The sequence below is a fragment of the Chiroxiphia lanceolata genome, chromosome 1 (assembly GCF_009829145.1).
Source record: "Chiroxiphia lanceolata isolate bChiLan1 chromosome 1, bChiLan1.pri, whole genome shotgun sequence".
Taxonomy (NCBI): Eukaryota; Metazoa; Chordata; class Aves; order Passeriformes; family Pipridae; genus Chiroxiphia; species Chiroxiphia lanceolata.
The window spans coordinates 145,020,088-145,038,847 of NC_045637.1; the positions used below are offsets into that span (position 1 = coordinate 145,020,088).

At 41.0% G+C, this 18,760-nt stretch overlaps 1 protein-coding gene across 1 annotated transcript in view; it reads left to right on the forward strand.

The window, feature by feature from the left end:
• Positions 1–18,760, forward strand: part of ADARB2 (adenosine deaminase RNA specific B2 (inactive)) — a 305,220-nt gene that overhangs the window by 200,435 nt on the left and 86,025 nt on the right. Inside the window, exon 3 of the mRNA XM_032708225.1 lies at positions 3,007–3,914. Within this exon, the coding sequence (XP_032564116.1) occupies positions 3,007–3,914 (908 nt within the window). The remainder of the gene's footprint in view (positions 1–3,006; positions 3,915–18,760) is intronic.

Sequence of the window (18,760 nt, forward strand, 5' to 3'; positions counted from 1 at the left end):
CTTTCTGAGGCACTCCCTGAGTTTATGCTGCCTCTGATTTACATGTCATGGTGAATCTTGGCTGCTGCAGTTCCAGCTGAGGTCTGGGAAAAACTGGGCTGTTTCCTGGTGTTTCAGAATCAGGTCCTCTAAAATCTGGTTGACTGTAAGTATGCTTCTATGGATTTCCTTCACTGTGACTAGGCCAAAACGCACCATAAATACAGGCATGTCACTGTCGTGAATGCCCAGCTTTGTCCACATATCCTTTGTACCTGATCTCTACAGTTTTTTCACTGCATCAATGCAAACTCTCTGTTGGCCAAAGCCTGGACTAGACAGTTTCATAGACACAATTTAAGACAAACAAGCAATGTTTATTTTAGGTTGCCATGGTTTTAGTGAACCACTGTTTTATTGAGGGTGGTTAAGATAAGATGTTAAGGTCAGACGTTCATGTTCACAAATCTGTGGTTCTCTGACTATGAAAGAAAAAACAGCTGGAATAAAACAATATGAATTATAAACACAAATCACCCCTTGAGTTTTCCTATTCATTGGTGCATAATCAATACAAATTCTTTTCAGACCTGAATATTGTGTGAAGCAGGAGCTATCTTTCTTTTCATGCTTCCTGGCTACAATATCATTATGTACCATAATTGGCTCTGTAAAAACCTATTAGGTAAGATGAGAGAGGTGGTGTGAAATACAGAACCAAACCTGCTTCCTGCTAAAAAATATGTCTGCATCAAATACTTCATCTTTATTTTAAAAAATGCACACAACCAAAGAGACATCTTCTGAGTGGGATGGAAACATGAGAAAGGATCATGGTGGAAAATGGCTGGCCAAAGCCAATGCTATGCTGGATAGATGAAGTTAAAGTTGCCATGTCCTTTCCCTTCAGATCAGAGTTTCTACAAAGAGAGTTGTGAACTCAGTGAAAAAACACCACATTATCCTTGTGCCTTAGTTATCGTGACCTTTAAATGTCTTATTTCCAGAGAGGCTGGTTTAAAGATGTTATATTTTATACAGTTGAATGCCATATGATGAAACTTTCCTTTTTCTATTATGTATTTCTTTTCTTTCCTTCCTCATTTGTCTTTATTCTCTCCCCTCAGCTTCAGAAACTAAAAATTAACTAGTCACTAAGACCCTAATTTGTCAGTTCACATTCTGCCTCAGCAAAGCATTACAGAAGATAACTCTGCAAATACCTTTGGTGAGACACAGGCACAGGCTGGAAGCTCTCTATGTGCTGAAGAGTTTTCAGAACAAGAAGCCTAAAGACTCAATCCCCCAAATGGGCCTCCATATGTGTCATTTGAGCCATGATTTTTACTCATGTCTAAGCAGTAATCTGCTCTCTGTGGAACAACTTTCACTAGTGTAGCATTAGTGCTCTGATGGGAAAAAGTCTTTTGATATTTAATACAAGTGCAGTGGGTCAGGATGCAAAAGGAGGTTTTTTATCATGATGGTTTGTTCCACATAATTCTCTGCAGGCTCCTGTGCATCTGTCAGACCAGCCTAATACTGAGATGCAGCAAAGATACATCCCTCCAGCAGAAGTTTCTCAAGGTTTATGTAGGGAGCTCACCCCTTACATCCTTGCAACCAACTTGTACATCAGGGCAGAGAGGAAACCAAATGTGGCCATGGCCATGGTCCCTCAGAAAGGGAGGACTATTCTCTGTCCTCTGAGGACCACAGGGACCTTCTCTGAGCATGGGACTGACACAGCCTATGCAGGTGGCATGATCATGTCTGACAATAACAAACCACAGGAAAGGCTCCATGCCCAGTGCTGGTTGCAGTAAAACAGGCAGCCACACAGTGCTCTGCTTGGAAAGGGAGGTGAATTGCTCCAGGGATGAGTTGCCTCATAGGTTGGTTGGTTACACTCATATTTAATTTCTCCGCTCGTCTCTGCCCCGAGGAATGCACAGGAGGACTGAAGGATGTATCAGAGGTGCAACACATTTAAACCAGCTCATCAGAAATGACAGAAATGTTATAGGATGATTATTTAGACAGCAGCATATTTTGTGTCTCATTCAGGACCTCAGGGAGATGAATCTCCATTCTCAGTCCTGCCTCTGCTGCAGCAGGGCACTGCCTCGCAGCATGGACATTGCACAAGCATAGTTCAGAGCAGTGGGTGATTCACTGGCTCAACAACAGCAACAGAGTACTCCCTCCATAGCTCCCCATTGTCATTTCATTCCCTTCCTGGTGCTGCTGGCAGTCACTCTCTCCCATTGCTTTTCTTTGACACAGATCATCCTTTACATCAGTATTTGTTCCCATCATGATGCTCTGGTTTTTCCTGGTCTCATTTAGATTAGTTGTTGATGATGCAGAGACTATGAGTATCTGCAATTGAATTTGACAGAAAGGCATTCACTTAGTAAACTGGAATATGAGTCCAGGCCAAATCACTGTTTCAAATGTTAGAAAGGTCTGTTAGATCATTTTCTAGGCTGGATTCATGACAGCACAAGAGCCTATGCTATGAACAGAGATGGTCAATTTATTCATTGCAAATAGATTATTCAATACATTGGCCCATTTTTCTGTTTGTGTATCATTTGGGAATCATTTCTGATTTCTAATAATTTGTTCATAAGTATTCATCCACATGGATTATAGAAAGCCTAAGGGAACTTTACAAACTATTCACTTTTTATTAGTAATTATCCAGCAGTTCATTTAAGTCACGTGGCATCTGTTATGCTTCATCTTTGAATGATGTAATTTTTTTTAAAACAGAAGGCTAATGACTAATAGAAGTGGACCTTTAGGGACAAGTAAACATTCAGGACATGTAAAAAAAATCTGTGCTATAAATAATAAAGCAACCATTATACAGATATTGGAGGAAAACTCATAGAAAGGGCTGAGCAAGGATACCTATCATTAATTTTTTTTTCTTTTTTGGCTATTCTGCCAGCCCTAGGCATAATGTCAGCTACTATGATGATAACTGTAATATGAGTTTTTTTCTTTCTTTACTGACAGGTACCAGCAGTGCAGAAGTAAAGGAAAATCGAAACATTGGCAACCTGGAGGATCATCCAATAGCCTCTACTGAGAGGGCAAGAGGGGGAACACCTAGCAGTAAGAGAAAAAGACCCTTAGAGGAAGGCAATAATGGCCATTTCTGCAAACTCCAGCTCATCTGGAAGAAAGTTTCATGGTCAGTGACGCCAAAGAACGCTCTGGTTCAGCTACACGAACTTAAACCAGGATTACAATATAAAATGGTTTCCCAGACAGGTCCAGTACATGCTCCCGTCTTTGCTGTTGCTGTGGAAGTAAATGGACTTACCTTTGAAGGCACGGGGCCCACAAAAAAGAAAGCCAAAATGCGTGCTGCGGAGCTAGCCCTGAAGTCATTCGTTCAGTTCCCCAACGCCTGCCAAGCCCACTTCGCCATGGGAAACTGCATCAACCCATCCACGGACTTTACTTCTGATCAGGCAGACTTTCCAGACACTCTGTTCAAGGAGTTTGAACCATCTACACACAGTGAGGACTTCTCAGTCTACAACCCCGTTAACAACGAGTTGCTCTCCACCGCTTACCGACACGGGCGCTTACTCTGCCACACGCTGGACTTAATGGGCCATGGGAAGCAGAGCAAGCACAGAGTGGCATCCAAAGCCGAGAGCGAGAAGAACCCTGTGGTGCTGCTGAACGAGCTGCGGTCGGGCCTGCGGTACGTCTGCCTGTCAGAGACAGTGGAGAAGCAGCACATCAAGAGCTTTGTGATGGCCGTGCGAGTGGACGGGAGAACGTTTGAGGGCTCAGGACGTAGCAAGAAGCTGGCCAAGGGTCAAGCAGCACAGGCAGCCCTGCAGGCCCTCTTTAACATTCGGCTGCCCAGCCACATTCCCAGCAGGAGTAAATGTCACCATTTGCCACAGGTGAGAGCTCCTGCGTGGCTACCGCCACGCTGGAGGAACCATTTTGATGAATGGGATTGGTATTGCTGCAGGTGTTACTGTTCTACCAGATGGTTCCTCTGGTGTTACAGCAAGTGCCATGCCACAAAACAACTCTTTTTCTCATAGAAAGAGCCAGATGCCACAGGCAAAAGCTTGGAAATAGTATCCTGAAATCGTTGGGTAGAATTTTCAACCCTTTCCATAAGAGGCATAGATGAGAGGCCAAATTTTAAGGGGAAATATCAACATTTCAATTTGCTAGAGACAATGATAGCATTGACACAGGCAGAAAAATCAGGTCATTCTGTGGTACTGCGTCTTTCTTTACAGAAAGGAGACCTTAAACAAAAGGATGTCCCATCTCCTCCTTTTAATTTTTTATGAGGACTATGTCATTCAGAGGAGACAGCAATGACAAGGAATGTGCCTGTGTCACAGCAATTCTGCCATTGGAAAAGTTAAGGATTTTTGCTTATTGTAGACTTACTTTTGGAGTTGATCTTTTTGTTTGTTTTTTTTTCTTTTTTTGTATTGTTTTGGGGTTTTTTTTGTTTTCATATATGCCTCCAGCAGCACAAGGGATAGTGAAAGCTCTAAAGTTTTTCTGGAACAAATGTAGAGATTACTTCTGTATTCATACAGAAAATATAGATCTGAGGTACGTACTTCACACATAAGAATTTCATAGTTGGTCATATGCCAAAGGCTATCTTAGCGTTACTCAGACTTGTGTCAATTTTCTAAGTTCAAAAGAAGCCAGGATTAGAAGACACTGGGAAGCATTACATGTGTTCAAGTAATTTATTGATTTGTTTTCACTATGAGAAAAGGTTTGATTCACCAGCACTGGGAGGTGATCTACCATTACAAAACTCCCTTTATGAAGAAAGCTGTTAATGTCCAGGGTTTAATGCAAAGCACTAGGAGCACTAAGAGTCATTCTGCTGTTGGCTTTCAGTGACACCCTAGGCAACTCATTTAAATTCAACATGCCTGTAATAAAAATGGGCATATTATATGAAAGAACACTTCGAGATCCTTAAGCAGTGTGCAAATGCAAATTATGAGTAGTAATTCTCATTAACATTAGTAAAAGTGTGCATTATATGTTCAAGGAGTTTGACAGGAAAGGAGTCCTTTAGGTGACGTGATTGCCTGCAGGACCCAAGAATTTATTTGTTGACTCATAAGATTCCTTCCTATGTTTCCAAAAAGAAAACATGACAAATATGAGAAATTCTAAAATTCACCATAACCCTCCACCCCTTTCTTTTAATTCTGGTTTGCAAACTCCATGAACCAGCGGGATAATAACATAGTTCAGTAGTCGCAGTGATGTTCACACCGTGCTTTGCAGGCATTTTGGAAACCTTGGCCAACTTGGCATTTTCATCCTTCCAGTGCTCCTTCAAAGTACACATAGTTTTCAATGAGATACCTATAGTGTTTCCTACCTAAATTAATTCTGGTAAGAAGTAGTCCCATTCTGATGGGTGCTTTGCTGCCCCAGTGAACCTCGCTGGGTGTGTTAGCAGGTAAATTCCTCAACTGATGGTTTGTCACATTCTGAAACTGCACCACAAGTATCACTGACTCAGTTCCTGAACTCTCTGAAATACTCCCTGGTTGCTTGGCTTCAAAATCACCTTCTACCTGAATATCACATTTTACCTCAGTCTCCAACTGTTCACTAGGTGGCACATTCTTCAGTCGATGTTCCCTTTTTTATGGCCTTTTCTCCTTTCTGTAGACTGCTGCCCTCCTTACCTTCTTCTTCTCACTGTTATGGAAGTATAAATGTCAGTGAAAAGGTGTCACTGAACTTTCTCTGTCAGTATTTTTTGAGTGGTTATGTATTGTCCAGCTACGAGATCACTCAGGCCCTTTTAATGCCAGCATTCAGCACATTAATTGGGACATAAGCCTTAACGCTAATTTCTGTTGACCTCCTTACAAGCTGCTCTCATCAACAGATATAGCAGCTGTGACACAAAACCTGAATTTGAGTTGCTCCCTTAAGTCATAACTCAACTTCCATAGAAACCAACAGACCTATTTCCACTGACTTCAGCTGAGTTACATTCAGCCCATCTGGCTGGTTGGTCAGTCAAAGTGGTGTAACCATGCTGGGGAGAGTGTAGCTCTCAATGAGCTGTGGTCAGAGCTTGTTGCTCCAAACATTGTTTCAGCTTCTTCTTGTCTCCCACATTTTCAAGGACACGTTTCAAGCCAAGTTTTCAAAATTATTCCTGCTAAGAACGCTTGGTTTATGTGCAAAAGTATTTAAAAGCAGGAGAGCACCCTGAAATCCAAACAGCTTAGGGGTAGAATTTGTTAGGAAGGATTGATTTCTTCACAGAATAAGGAGCTACTGTTGTTCTATCCAACCATTCACTCTTTTCATGTACTTCATTGTATTTGTTGGAATACCAAACAACTATCTCATTGGTTATGGCGAGAGGTAAACAAGATCAGCTGTAAAAGTTTTCACCTATATTTTGAGTATTTCGCAGAATCCAAGAGTGTATTTATCTCTGTATTTGCCCTTTACATGGACTGTTCCAACTTTACATGTCTCTGCTCCTGTTCCCCTTGCTGTTACCAGTGATGTGTAGGTGGTCACAATCTGGCTTTTCCTGATTACAGCCTGACTGGAAACAGGAAATAGCCAAAAATCTTGTAACACCGTTAGTCCAGTTATCCTGAACTTTTATATTTCACAGTGTCCAAAACAGTGTCAAAAAAAGTCAGATGTCTTATGAGCTGGGCCTCTGAACCACTTATGTTTCTACCTTGCTCATCAGGGCTTCCAGGGGACCTGATACCCCTAAGCCTGGGCCTTGGGCATGACCTTGGACTGACAGACACTTCTCTGCTGACTAAGGGAGATTCAACTTAAAACATCAAAAGAAGCACCATAAGAAGAACTAACTGAAAGGAGGTTGTAGCTAGGTGGGGTTTGGCCTCTTCTCCCAGGCAATCAGTGACAGGATGAGAGGACACAGCCTCAAGCTGTGCCAAGAGAAGTTCAGGCTGGGCATCAGAAAGAATTTCTTCACTGAAAGGGTAGTTAAGTATTGGAGCAGGCTGCTCAGGGAGGTGGTAGAGTTACCATCCCTGGAGGTGTTCAAGAAATGACTGGACGTGGCACTTAGCGCTGTGGTTAATTGGCATGGTGGTGTTCAGTCAAAGGTCAGACTCGTTGATCTTGGAAGTCTCTTCCAGCCTTAATAATTCTATGACTCTATGATTCTATACCCTCCAGTCTGTCCTGAGAAGTGATGTCTACATAGGAGGCTTTCTGAACCACCAGGAAATGCAGAATATGGATGTAAAATCCTATCACCTTGATCTCTTTGGAATCAGGTGAAACAAAGAACTACAAAAATAGCAAAGCCAGAAATAGGTCAGTTCCCTGGGTCATCTGCCATCCAGCTTACTTCCTCAGCTGCCTCTCCTGCCCCCCACCCACTAATGCTGAAAACACGCTGTGAAATTCTGAGCACTTTACAAAACCAGTGCTTTCTTAAAAAAGCATCACTGTGCCTCTGACTTTTTTTTCCTGTGATTGATGCACAGTGTGTTTGGGCTAACTGCAACTTATACCCAAAAGGAAAACAAAAGTATATTATGATTTACACCAGAAAAAAAAAGTAATCTTATAATTTAAAGCCAAAATAATTGAGGTTTTGCTTTCTTTACTGCCATCAGCAGTGCATTAATCCACTTCTGTGAGTCTCATACAGCCACAATGGTGACTGGGAGACCTGAGCTCTTGCCCATGTATAGGGTGAAGAGAAGGCAGCTGAGATAATCCAAGAACCAGCTGAAATGGTCACAAGATTTGCCAGTTCTTCCTCAAACCAAATGTTTTATCTGTGCTATGCACTGAAGTGCAAGATAAATACTATTGATAATCTGAGGCTGGGCATACCGTGTTGATCAAAATAGCCAGGATAGAAGCCTGGAGATCTGCTAAACTCATGGCAGAGATAAAGTGAGTCAGGAGAATGGAAATTACAATGAATCACTGCACCTTCTATAAGTCACTAAATATTGCTCCTTGTTTTCTAGCACATGTGGTCTGAATTCTTACTGTCCATCAAATAACATGCAATTCTTCAATTATCAGCTTTTATGGAAGTCTGACAATTGTTTCTCCCCACCTTTGAAGCTCATGTTCTTACATTCCAAAACAGGAGGCGACATCAGAGAGTGCTGACCTAACCAGCCCTAATGAGTCTGCACTGCCAGGAATTCATGCACGCAACACACTCCCAGGGTTTCCAAGTACAGTGTGCTCATTTCAGGAGATCAAGGTGGTTCCCAAATGCATCTGACCAATTTACAGATTGTTTTACTAATCTTCAAGTCTTTCTAATCTATCTCACTCAGTCTAAACAGCATTCTTACTGCTGTAGAGCAAAACCATTAATTAATATTGGCGTAACAAATTAGTAATAGAGGAGTGCTTGGATTTCAAAAGGACCTAAATTAGAAAAGAATAGGTGTGAAAATCGCATTCACTCTGCTTTGAAATTACTTTATGCTGCTGGTACCGGTTCACATCCAGAGCCTCCAGAGCAGTAGTTGTCAATTTATTTATTTAAATGAAACCTCATTGTGTTTTGTGTGTGTATCATCAAAAAGAAGCAGGGTTTTTTCCTTTGGCAAATACAGCTAACCTTTTGAATCCTGCTAAATCCCCTATTTGCCAAAAGCTTCACTTGCTGACTGAAACAACCTCAGTATCCCCATGGTTAAGATTCTTTACCTCAAGCAGGTCAAGGACTCCTGCCACTTAACTTCAGTGTCACCTTGGCGTGAAGGTGGCAGTACCATGGAAAGAACGACCACCATGTCAGGGAAAGCCCCATACCTCACACCTCTCACCCACTTCCCTCCAGAAACCTGTTTCCCTGTGTTGCCAAACTGGTTCATTTTCACACTGTGTCAGTTGTTTCTGCCTCCTTCACTTTATTTCTCTCACTATCCTCATTTACCAACTTCCTTGCAACCATGCCCTCTCACCCGTGTCGCAATTAAGCCAGGGCTGAGGTTGGCAGTGATAGATTTGACTCCAGAGCTAAGGGCAGCAGCACACAGAGCAGGCGTTGAGCTTTGAGGAGCTGTTCCAGCACGTTTCTGTGAAGAGCTTTGTGGTCAAGTGAGCAGGTACATTGTTTTATAACCTTCTCTGTTTTCTGCTGCACAAAGAGAAACAGCTGATAGGTGTGCGTGTTGCTCCTGATGCAAGAAAGGGGGATGCAAGAAAGAGGAATGTTGGGGACCAGAGACATGCCTCTGCAATACAAATAATGTTTGGTTTTCAACCATCTATTTCCGACTCTGCAGGTGGGGAAAGTTGCTCTTTATAATCACAGCTACAGGCAATCAAGACATTTATAGGATTACAGTTCCTTAAGCAAAACAATGGCAAAAGAACCAATTTAGAGGCACAGCATTAGTGTATTGTATACTCTTATTATTATCCTGGATGCTAATAAGATTGTAGTCACTTTTAGACTCACAGATGAGAGATGAGGACCACGCCCTCACCCTTCATAGAAGTCCAACATAAAAGATAATTATTGCCTCAGAGACATTACAGCTTGAGTCTTAGATGAGGTGATCATGTTTTAATTTATATAATCTATGCAAGATCAAAGGGAGATGCAGAAGGGCTACCTACATGGAATTACTGGAAATAAATAATCAGGGTAGAAAGGACTCTGGTCACTTGCTCTCATAGCATCAGAACATATATGTAGACACATAAAAGGGTTTGCACGTGGAAACCAGTCATCACTGCAAAACAACTCATTACTTTATTATGTGGGCTACAGTAATGCTGCAGCTCCTGCTGTAGAAGGAAGTGTCTTTTGCTCCTCAGTTGCTGTAACGTGTGACTCCCAGCCACAGATAACTCCAACAGGATCCCCTGTGCTTGTCTTTAAGTCCTATATGATATAGAGGCCTGAGGATTTTGGAGCATTAGGTATGCTAAAGAGAACTCTTCTAACAAGAGATGTTAAATTCTAAATGTACCATTCACCTAATTAATAATACTTAAGAGCACTGTAATAATCATGATAATTAGTTAATGAATGGCTGATCTTCTTTACAGAAGTGAAAAAATAATTGTAATATCTTCAAGGAAAAAATCTTTAAGGCTGAAAGGCATCTTTCTCAAATATATATACACTTACGTAATTTAAGTTTATAAGCAATCCAAAACTCTCCTTTTTCTGAAAAAAAAGAAAAAGTAAAAATATCTAATTTTCCTTTATAAAGACTATGAAGGGTCCACAGTGACTACAGTGCATTTAGAGTAGGGTAAATCTGACTTAACCATCTAACTTGGCTGCTGGCTGCTCTTTTAACCCTTTAGAAGTTGACAATACTTCATATTATCCATGTGTCCACAGAAACAGCATTTGATTTCTTCCCTTCAGAGTCTACATTGCTTATTAAACATGGCTAGTGAGACACAGCATGGACTCTGCTGACTTCTGCTGTTTACCATGATAAACCAGCCTTGCCTATCTGGGAAGCTGATGGTGTGGATCTTATTTGTGAAGAATTATTCTTTGTGCAACCCATTAGGGTAAGACAGTTTGTGCAGAATGATTAGGGCTCCAGCAATGAGCAGAGCTAGTTAGTACATGAAAGCTGTATCCCAGTCTGGTGTCATCCAGACATAAAACCTCCTTCTAAACCAGACACTCTCACAGCTGTCAGAGTTGCCTTTGTTGTTTTCTGGCTTTGTAAGTGAGCTAGGGACACTTCAAAAAGCTCCTGGCAAGCTGGACCTCGTTAAAGCTGCCACTTAATCTTGGACTTGCATACTGACTTTGTTTATGATGCTTCATTATTACCTACTTAATACAAGCCATGATCGTTCCACTCCACTAAATGGAGTGTAATACAAGTGCCCAGAGTGAATTTTTCTTTGGTTGAGTTCCATGCAAAGCCTTTGCTGTTTGAGCTGGATTGTTACAGTCATGCCAAGACCACATTCTTTATCTATTTTTGTCTGTAGTCACATCTAGGAAGCCTTAATTATTCAAACAGACTTTTCCTCCTATGTACAGTGTATCAGAAGCAAGCTCCTACCATTTATTTTATGATGACTACCTCCCTCTTGTGGTCCTTGTGCCAGCCGTGTGGCAGGCAGATCATTGTCGTGTCAGGGGAAAACTAACAGCACAAAATGCCAGTGCACCTTGACAGGACATCAGCTCAGAGCCTCCAGTTTCCCTAGTGATGCTGCTGAGAATCCCAGTGCCACCTGTAGCAGAGGGACCACTCCCTTCCCCCAATAGCAGGGAACATCTTTGTCCATTTTATTTTATTGCATCTGTTAGCTTCTAAAGAGTGCATTTGTGAAGTAGTCACAGAGAAAACCAAGATTTCTCCTGGTCCTTCATCTCAGCTAAACTGTTCATGCATCCTGCAGCTTGGAATGATTATGTTCATACACACGCACACACACACGAAATAGCATGCAGGTCATAAAAATCAATGGGTGGAATATATTTAGGGCTTAGTCTTAGGATTGTTGCGAACTAATGGACAGAAGAGACTTTGGACTTGTTATCCTGGATGTAAAATGTGATTTATGTGTTTAGGCATTTATACAGCCAAACAGAGAATTTGCTCAGGTTCTTTAAGATAGTAAAATCCTTTGTTGTTCATGTAGTGCTTTCTTTATATGAACCTCTTACAAGTGAGTTTGGATCTCTAATGGGAGCAAAATTTATTAGAGCAAGGGTGGGTTTTTTTCTTTTTGCATGTGCATGATGCATGATGTGAACTTTTGTTAAGATAAAATATTTTTATAAACTCCTGAGAAATAGAAATGGGAGATAAATACACACAATCACTGGGAAAGTGGGTAAATTATCCATCTCTTTTCATCATAAAGTTTTATTCAATTAAAGCAATCAATATTGCCTATGTCTCATGATACCCATCAACTTCTTAGACTGAATTCTAGGACACATAAAATATTAATGCATCCATAAAACTTTTTTCCTCTACCTTAAATACTGCAATATAATGTTTAGACAAATTCATGTTGCTTTTTCATCCTTTCTAGTTTTCTAATTGACAAGTCAAAGTCTACCTCCAAGCAAGCTAACTATTATTTCCTTTTTGCCTTCTGAACTGGAGTAGTCATTTGATATGGAAACGCCCTAGCATGATTGCTCTTAACCTGCTTGTCACGACATCTGCTCCTGACACCAGCCCCACAATCAGACCTGAATTGAGATGATAGCACCTTAAAATCAGTGCTACAATGAGATGTAACCCAAATGAGCCCATGCTACTGAAGTCACATAAATTTGCTGCACAAATTCTTTGTGGGCTGTTTCTTCTTCTGTTCTCTTTATCTAGTTTGTCTTTAAAAACTAAAGGTGGAAAGAGAACATTCCCTAATCGTAGTTCTTATCCAAATCAATTTTGCCCTATTCTTTTAAGGAATAATCCTCTCAGGGATATTGGAGAATAAACTCATTACTCCTGCATCAAACCCCTCTTTTCTTCTACTCTCTTTGATATACAAACAAGTCATTCTAACCCCGGATGCCTAATGACCCTCGTACACTTGTCATATGGAGAACAGCTCATAGCAGCACCACAAACACTGTTAGGGCTTGGTTGTCCTGGTCACTGCAGAGAAATGCTGTCCAAGAGAGGTGTAGAAATCGAACATTTTTGTTTAAACCTGACCCAGCTATGCAGAAGCCCTCTGCAAACCAAGGCAGTGCCCATGAAGCAGCCAAAAAAACAGAAAACAAGCTAGAAAAAAAATAGGGAGCAGTGGTTGGTAGCACAACAGGCATAAAGTCAAGTTCCTTGAAGGTTCATGGTTATGGCAGAAATGAGCAGCAGGTGTGCTGACTGATGCACACCACAAGACACAAATCAGAGACACACTGAATCTTTGTGTCTGAATATCAGCAGTTTGCACTAAAAAAGAAACATATCATGTAGCTGTTAAAACTGTTCTCTGAGCCAAAAGTTAGCAGGCACCACTTGGAAAGCAGCATGAAAATAGTGTCCTATAATAATGTTTATAGCAGCTATAAAACGATCACATGGAGAGATGAGGAATCTCCCATGAGGGTCACCGTTCTGGAAAACACGTTCACAGATGCTAAAGGTAGTTATCAACTCTTACCTAAGAAAACCAAAAAAGTCCTGGCACATTCATTCCTATGGATCATATGGATCATTGAGCTTGCAACTCAGCCCAAGGGTTTTGCTATTCCCAGCAAGGACTGACAACACATTAAGACACTGTCATATTTTGCTGCCTTTTGTGGCACTGCATGTTCTCCCTTCAGTGCTCAATTAAAGGCCAACCAGGATTTTTTCCTATATAGAATTACATGGATATTACCAGAACAGCAGGCATGTGTTCTTGATGTGATATCTTTGTCCATTCTGTTCTTGACTTCTTCAAAAATGCACATTCATTGCTGCAGCACACTCCTGCTGATCATAACTCATACACATCTGCCTGGTTCTCTGATGGTTTGGGCATGACCTGAAACAGCAACATTTACCCTGTCAAGTATCTCATCACAGCTGAAGGACTCTGTAGATTGTATTTGCCCTTCCACTTGATGCTGGCTACTAAATGGAGAAGACAGTAAGATATCTTAAAATTTATTTATTTGCTAAAGAAACTGACTATTTTACTCAAATTCACAAAAAAAATCTGAAACACAAAACCACAAAATGCTGTCATATGAACCCTCAAGTAGAAATTATTTTTTCCTTTGCTTTGTTCTTTTTATTTAAATGTATTATATTTTTGGTAACAACCATAATCCTACTGATAGGAGATGCCCTCTGCTTTTCCAGAGCAAGAACCTTCACCTTCATGTTTTATATTTTGACTTTGAGGGAGATCAAAGTACAAGAGAGATAGGCTACTGCTATCTGGAAAACACTGATGGCAAGAAATTAATAGCATTCCCCAAAACACTGACAAGCTACAGTGAATAGATTTTTGTTTTAAATCTTATATTCATGAAAACAAAAGTAACAACTTTCAGATTTACTAATCTTTGACATAGATATTTTGAATTTTTTCCTTTTATGAATGGGCAGGAGCCTAAAGTTATATCTTTGCCTGCATCTCTTCTCAGACATTCGTGAACTTGGAGAGATCTAAAGCCCTCCCTCTCTCAAAAAGAAAAAAAATGAAAAAGTAGTATTCTCCTTTATATATCAATCAAGCCAATCTAGATAGTCCTTACAGGTAGACTAACATCCTTACCATGCAAAAGAGTTGAAATCAAACAGATATCTGAGCAAAGCTTCCCCATGGCAGACCAGGAGTGACCTATGCAAATCCAAGGGATCTGTTGGGGAGCCCTTGATAACAATAGGTCACCAGATAAAAGCCAATGAGGCTGAACTGAGCAGCGGGAGAGAAAGAAACATTGCAAAGACAAGCTGGAAAAAAAAAAAGCTTGCAGGCTGCCTTTGACAGAAATTGATCTGAACAAATTAGAGACTCATACTGCAGTGGTTAGCAGCAGTCAGTTTTTTGTTCTCCCATTCAAAATGTGAGATGCCAATGGGGAGATCAGCACGGACCATTTGCCTTTCCTAGGCAGTGGTGTCTGGCTTGCAGGAGCGGGGCTGCCTGCAGCTGCAGACATGAGGGGACTTGGTAGAATCAGGAATAGAAGTTTATAATACAGAAATTACTCCACTGGGGACCTGGGAACAGCTTTTTGGAGTGAGAGGTAGAATTGACCCTCTGATCTGGTAAAAGCAGGAAAAAACCCACAAGTCTGGGAATGAAACTGTTGGAGTTACAGCACAATCCTGAAGTGAAATCCTTGCAAAGGCACAGATAGGGAAATGCTTTAACAGTAGCTGGAAGCTGTGTTTTGCTATCTATGCCACATATTGTATTCTGGGAGCTTATTTTTTTTGCACATATACTTGCTATCATTACAAATATTAAAAGTCCTTTTTGTATCTGGGAAATTAAGGTGAATAACTGAACCAACATAAAGTAAACTTGCTCTGATATACGTGGGCATGAAGCCACAAAACAATGTGGGAAGCTAATACCTTTATTCCATGTTCCCACAGGCATAAACCAGAGCTGAATTTGAAACTGTGGATTTATAGGGAATAAAATATCAAGCTTACCCTGAAATATGTTGCAGCTGTTTCTCATTCCATCATGCAGCTGATAAATAGCTAATCTCCAGTTCAGGACTCTCCATGTAAATAAGCACAGTATAAAGTTTAGCTATCTCTGACTGAACTACTTCTGCTGAATATCCTTAGTTCACTGCTTCTGGTCCCTATTAAATGCAATTCCGATAAATTCTATTTTCTACTAGTATTTGTTTCTCTCCTGACACAGTTGGTATCAGGTCGTGCTAAAAACTTTAAGACTGGAAGAAAAATCTGAAAAATACATTATTTAGTAAACATAACTAAGTATCACTAATACTAGGAGGACAGGGTATTTCTTCTGTGTGAGCTGTTAACAAATACATTGTTTTCTATGGGCAGCCTCACGCCACCATTAAAACTGATGATTTTGCAAAGCTGTGACCAAAAAGGAAAAAAGGGACCACATCTTTCCCTGCAACACAGCAGACAAGTGAGAGCTATGAGACACCTTCACTTTGTTTCATATTCTGCTTACCTGCTCATCTGCTTTAGGAGCTACCTCTTTCCCTGGTGGTGTCAGGCAGTGACCTGGCTGCAGGTAGGGAGTGGGCAGCCCTGCCACTGCCACAGCACAGCCTCCCATGGCACAGGGTCACATGTGTCTTCCAAAGTACTCAGCCTTGATTCCCTTTCCTGGCTCTGATTGTCCCGTTGCTGGTTTCCATTTTCTGACACTCCCACTGTTAGAAGCTCTCTCCTCTCTCCTGGCACCCCTCATCCAGGCAAGAGCAGGCTGGAGCTGGAAGTAAGAGAGCAGAAGTGAGAACAATTCAGTACGATTTTAGGTTAAATGTTAGGTTCCCCGTCCTTGTGATAATCGCTGGCATTAGAGCACATTAGCACAATTGCACTCACAGCAAATTAACAGTGATCTGTGCAGAGGAACAATATCAAGTGCAATAATAATACACATGTATGAAAAACAACATGATCACTACCTAATTAATTAATAACTGGTTACTGATTAAAAGGGGAGCATTTGGAGCTAAATGTGTCCTTGACAACACTAACAGGATTGGTTTAGCACTGATTGTATTTTCCAATAAGACATATCAGTGCAAATAATTGCTTCCACTCTATCATGGAATTAATTCCATGACAGTTCAGCTGATTACTTCGAGGTTTTATCTGTGTTTTGTAGCTGCAAGTTCCGCTACCATTTTGCACCTTGCTAAGCAGTAGCAAAACACTCTTCTGTTTACATGTATTGCATGTAATGTAGCAGGAGAAATAGAATCAATACTGTAGATATATACAGTACCTGCATCAGAAAGGTTACCGTGCTCAGAAAATAGCTGATGAAAACTTGGGGTAATGAGCTGAAACATCCTGCAAGTAATTCCTAGCAGCACTAAAGACAATAATATAACTTTGCCTGACGTGGGTAATCCTCCACAGACTGAGGGAAGCATAATTTTTTCTGGAAGGGAGTTTTGTGGTCCACTGAGAGTTTGAGTGAGATATGGGATATACCTTATGAGTGAGGAATGGCTCGTAACTCAGGAGAGGTGGAACCTAAATGAAGTCACAGAGGTCATTCTTATTTTATCACTGAGGAAAATATGCCCTGTATATCACAGCCTTTTCATACGTTTAGTTAGTGGGATAATTCTGGGCACAATAAATTGTTCATGCTTTTTTCTTCTTGTATTTCATGAACAGAAAGCTTTTAAAACAACTAAAAACAATTGCAGAGGGACCGTTTGCCCTGCAAGTCCAAAGCAAGGCTTCTTTACCTAACTTTAATGAAATCCATGGGAACTGTAGTTCTGTAAGGGTGTGGACCTATTGGCTATGCATTTTTGTACATTTTTCAATAAATTTTTTGCTGCTGCTGCAGTGCAGAATCTAGAAGGGCCAATGAAGCACTCAGAGAAATTCGTCCATCTTTTTATCTCCCTTCATGATAGCAGCCATTTATGTGATGTGAATATTTCTGCAGAAGAGATTTCTGTGGATATTTTCAGACTGTTTTCCTAACAAAATTAGCTTTTTGTGATCAGTTTTCTGTTACTTCTAGCAATCCTTGAGACTGTTCAACTATATATGATAATAGCAGATATCTTAAGACATTTATTCATCTATACAGGATAAAAATGGGGACTTTGGAGAAGCAAGAGCAACCCAAACTAATCCTGCTCAGGGGACAATGTAGTCACCCCCAAGGCAGGAGCCAGGGGGCCAGGCAGCATGTTGGCAAGACACACTGAGACATTCTGGTGTCTCCATTTGGTCCTGTTTCTTCTCTTCTTAATGCAGGGAGCCTATGCATCCTCTTTTTGGCAGGTATGAGTCAATTTGAGCCTACAGAATCACAGAGAGTATAAGAGGAGGTGTGGGCTTAGTAAGTACTTCCCTATAGCTGCAAGTTATCAAACTATTTCTTAATTAAAGCTACACAATGAATCCAATTGGTGTAATCATGATATTTTAGTGGCTGTGTCCTGAAACAGGTTTTGATATGATGCATCTCAATCTGTTCCCTCTGGGACACAGATGGACTTTTTCACTTAAAATTAAATTGCTCAGGATGGGGTGGGAGTTGTGTAAAAATGTGGGCATCTGGCAGACTCGTGGAGCACCTGGTTCTGATCACAGTATCAGGCAGGAATCCTTTTTCTGGTAGTACAACATTGACCCAGACTTGGAGGATGCCACAGGTTCGTCACCTCCACCAAGCTGCACCTGTACCAAGCACAAGAGCCCACAGCAACCCAGACCTGGCTCCAGAACATACCTACCCAGCACTTTTGCAAAACCCCCTTCTGCAATGTCTTGGCAATTCCCTCCTCCCATGCAAGCCCTGACAAGGCTGGAAGAGAAGAACTGGCATTTCCTGCAAACATACAGTCGACAGGAAAGTAGAGGCATAACACAACAGAGACACAAAGCCTCTGCAGTTTCTCTTGGGGTCTCCTGGCTGCCATGAGCATCTCGTGCTTTCTATAGAGTGGTACAGTGCATCCAGAAGTCTTGTTTCTGTAACACATATGTGGGCACTCCAGCATCAATTAGCTGTCAATGTAGGAACACACAATACAAGAAAGAGGCAGATTTCTATGGTGTATACCTGGACTTCACTGTACTAATTAATTATTTTCACATAGAAAATTCCTCTCTTTTATGGGATCTGTAGACCTCTTTTTGCTATATACTGAACAGAACAAAATAGTGGGTGACATTGCAGTAACTACTGGGGCATAGTCCTACTAAAACACAGAAAGCATGCTCTGAGAGGTCCCCTGTGGATGAGCCCATTTGCTGGTCTGGGACAAAACTGGAAAGGGCAAATAAGAGAGCAGTCGTCTCAGTGCTTATTGGTGGGGCCAAAGGAGTAGGCAAGAAAAGAGCAGTGTTTGTTTTATTTATACATATGTTAGTAACCCAAAAGCGAGCATCTGAGTTTAAATTTATTGTAGTAACAGCTGTGAATAATTTCACTATTTTTCAGTGCAATGTGTTGCCAGTTCAAATGACTGTCAGTAATCCTAACAAAGCTATTTCTCCTCCTCTCAAACAGTAAGATAAACTCATATGTAGAACAGTTAAATTCTCCTTTTTTTCTCACATACCTAGTTCTGATTGCTGATGGGTTTAATTAGCAAAAA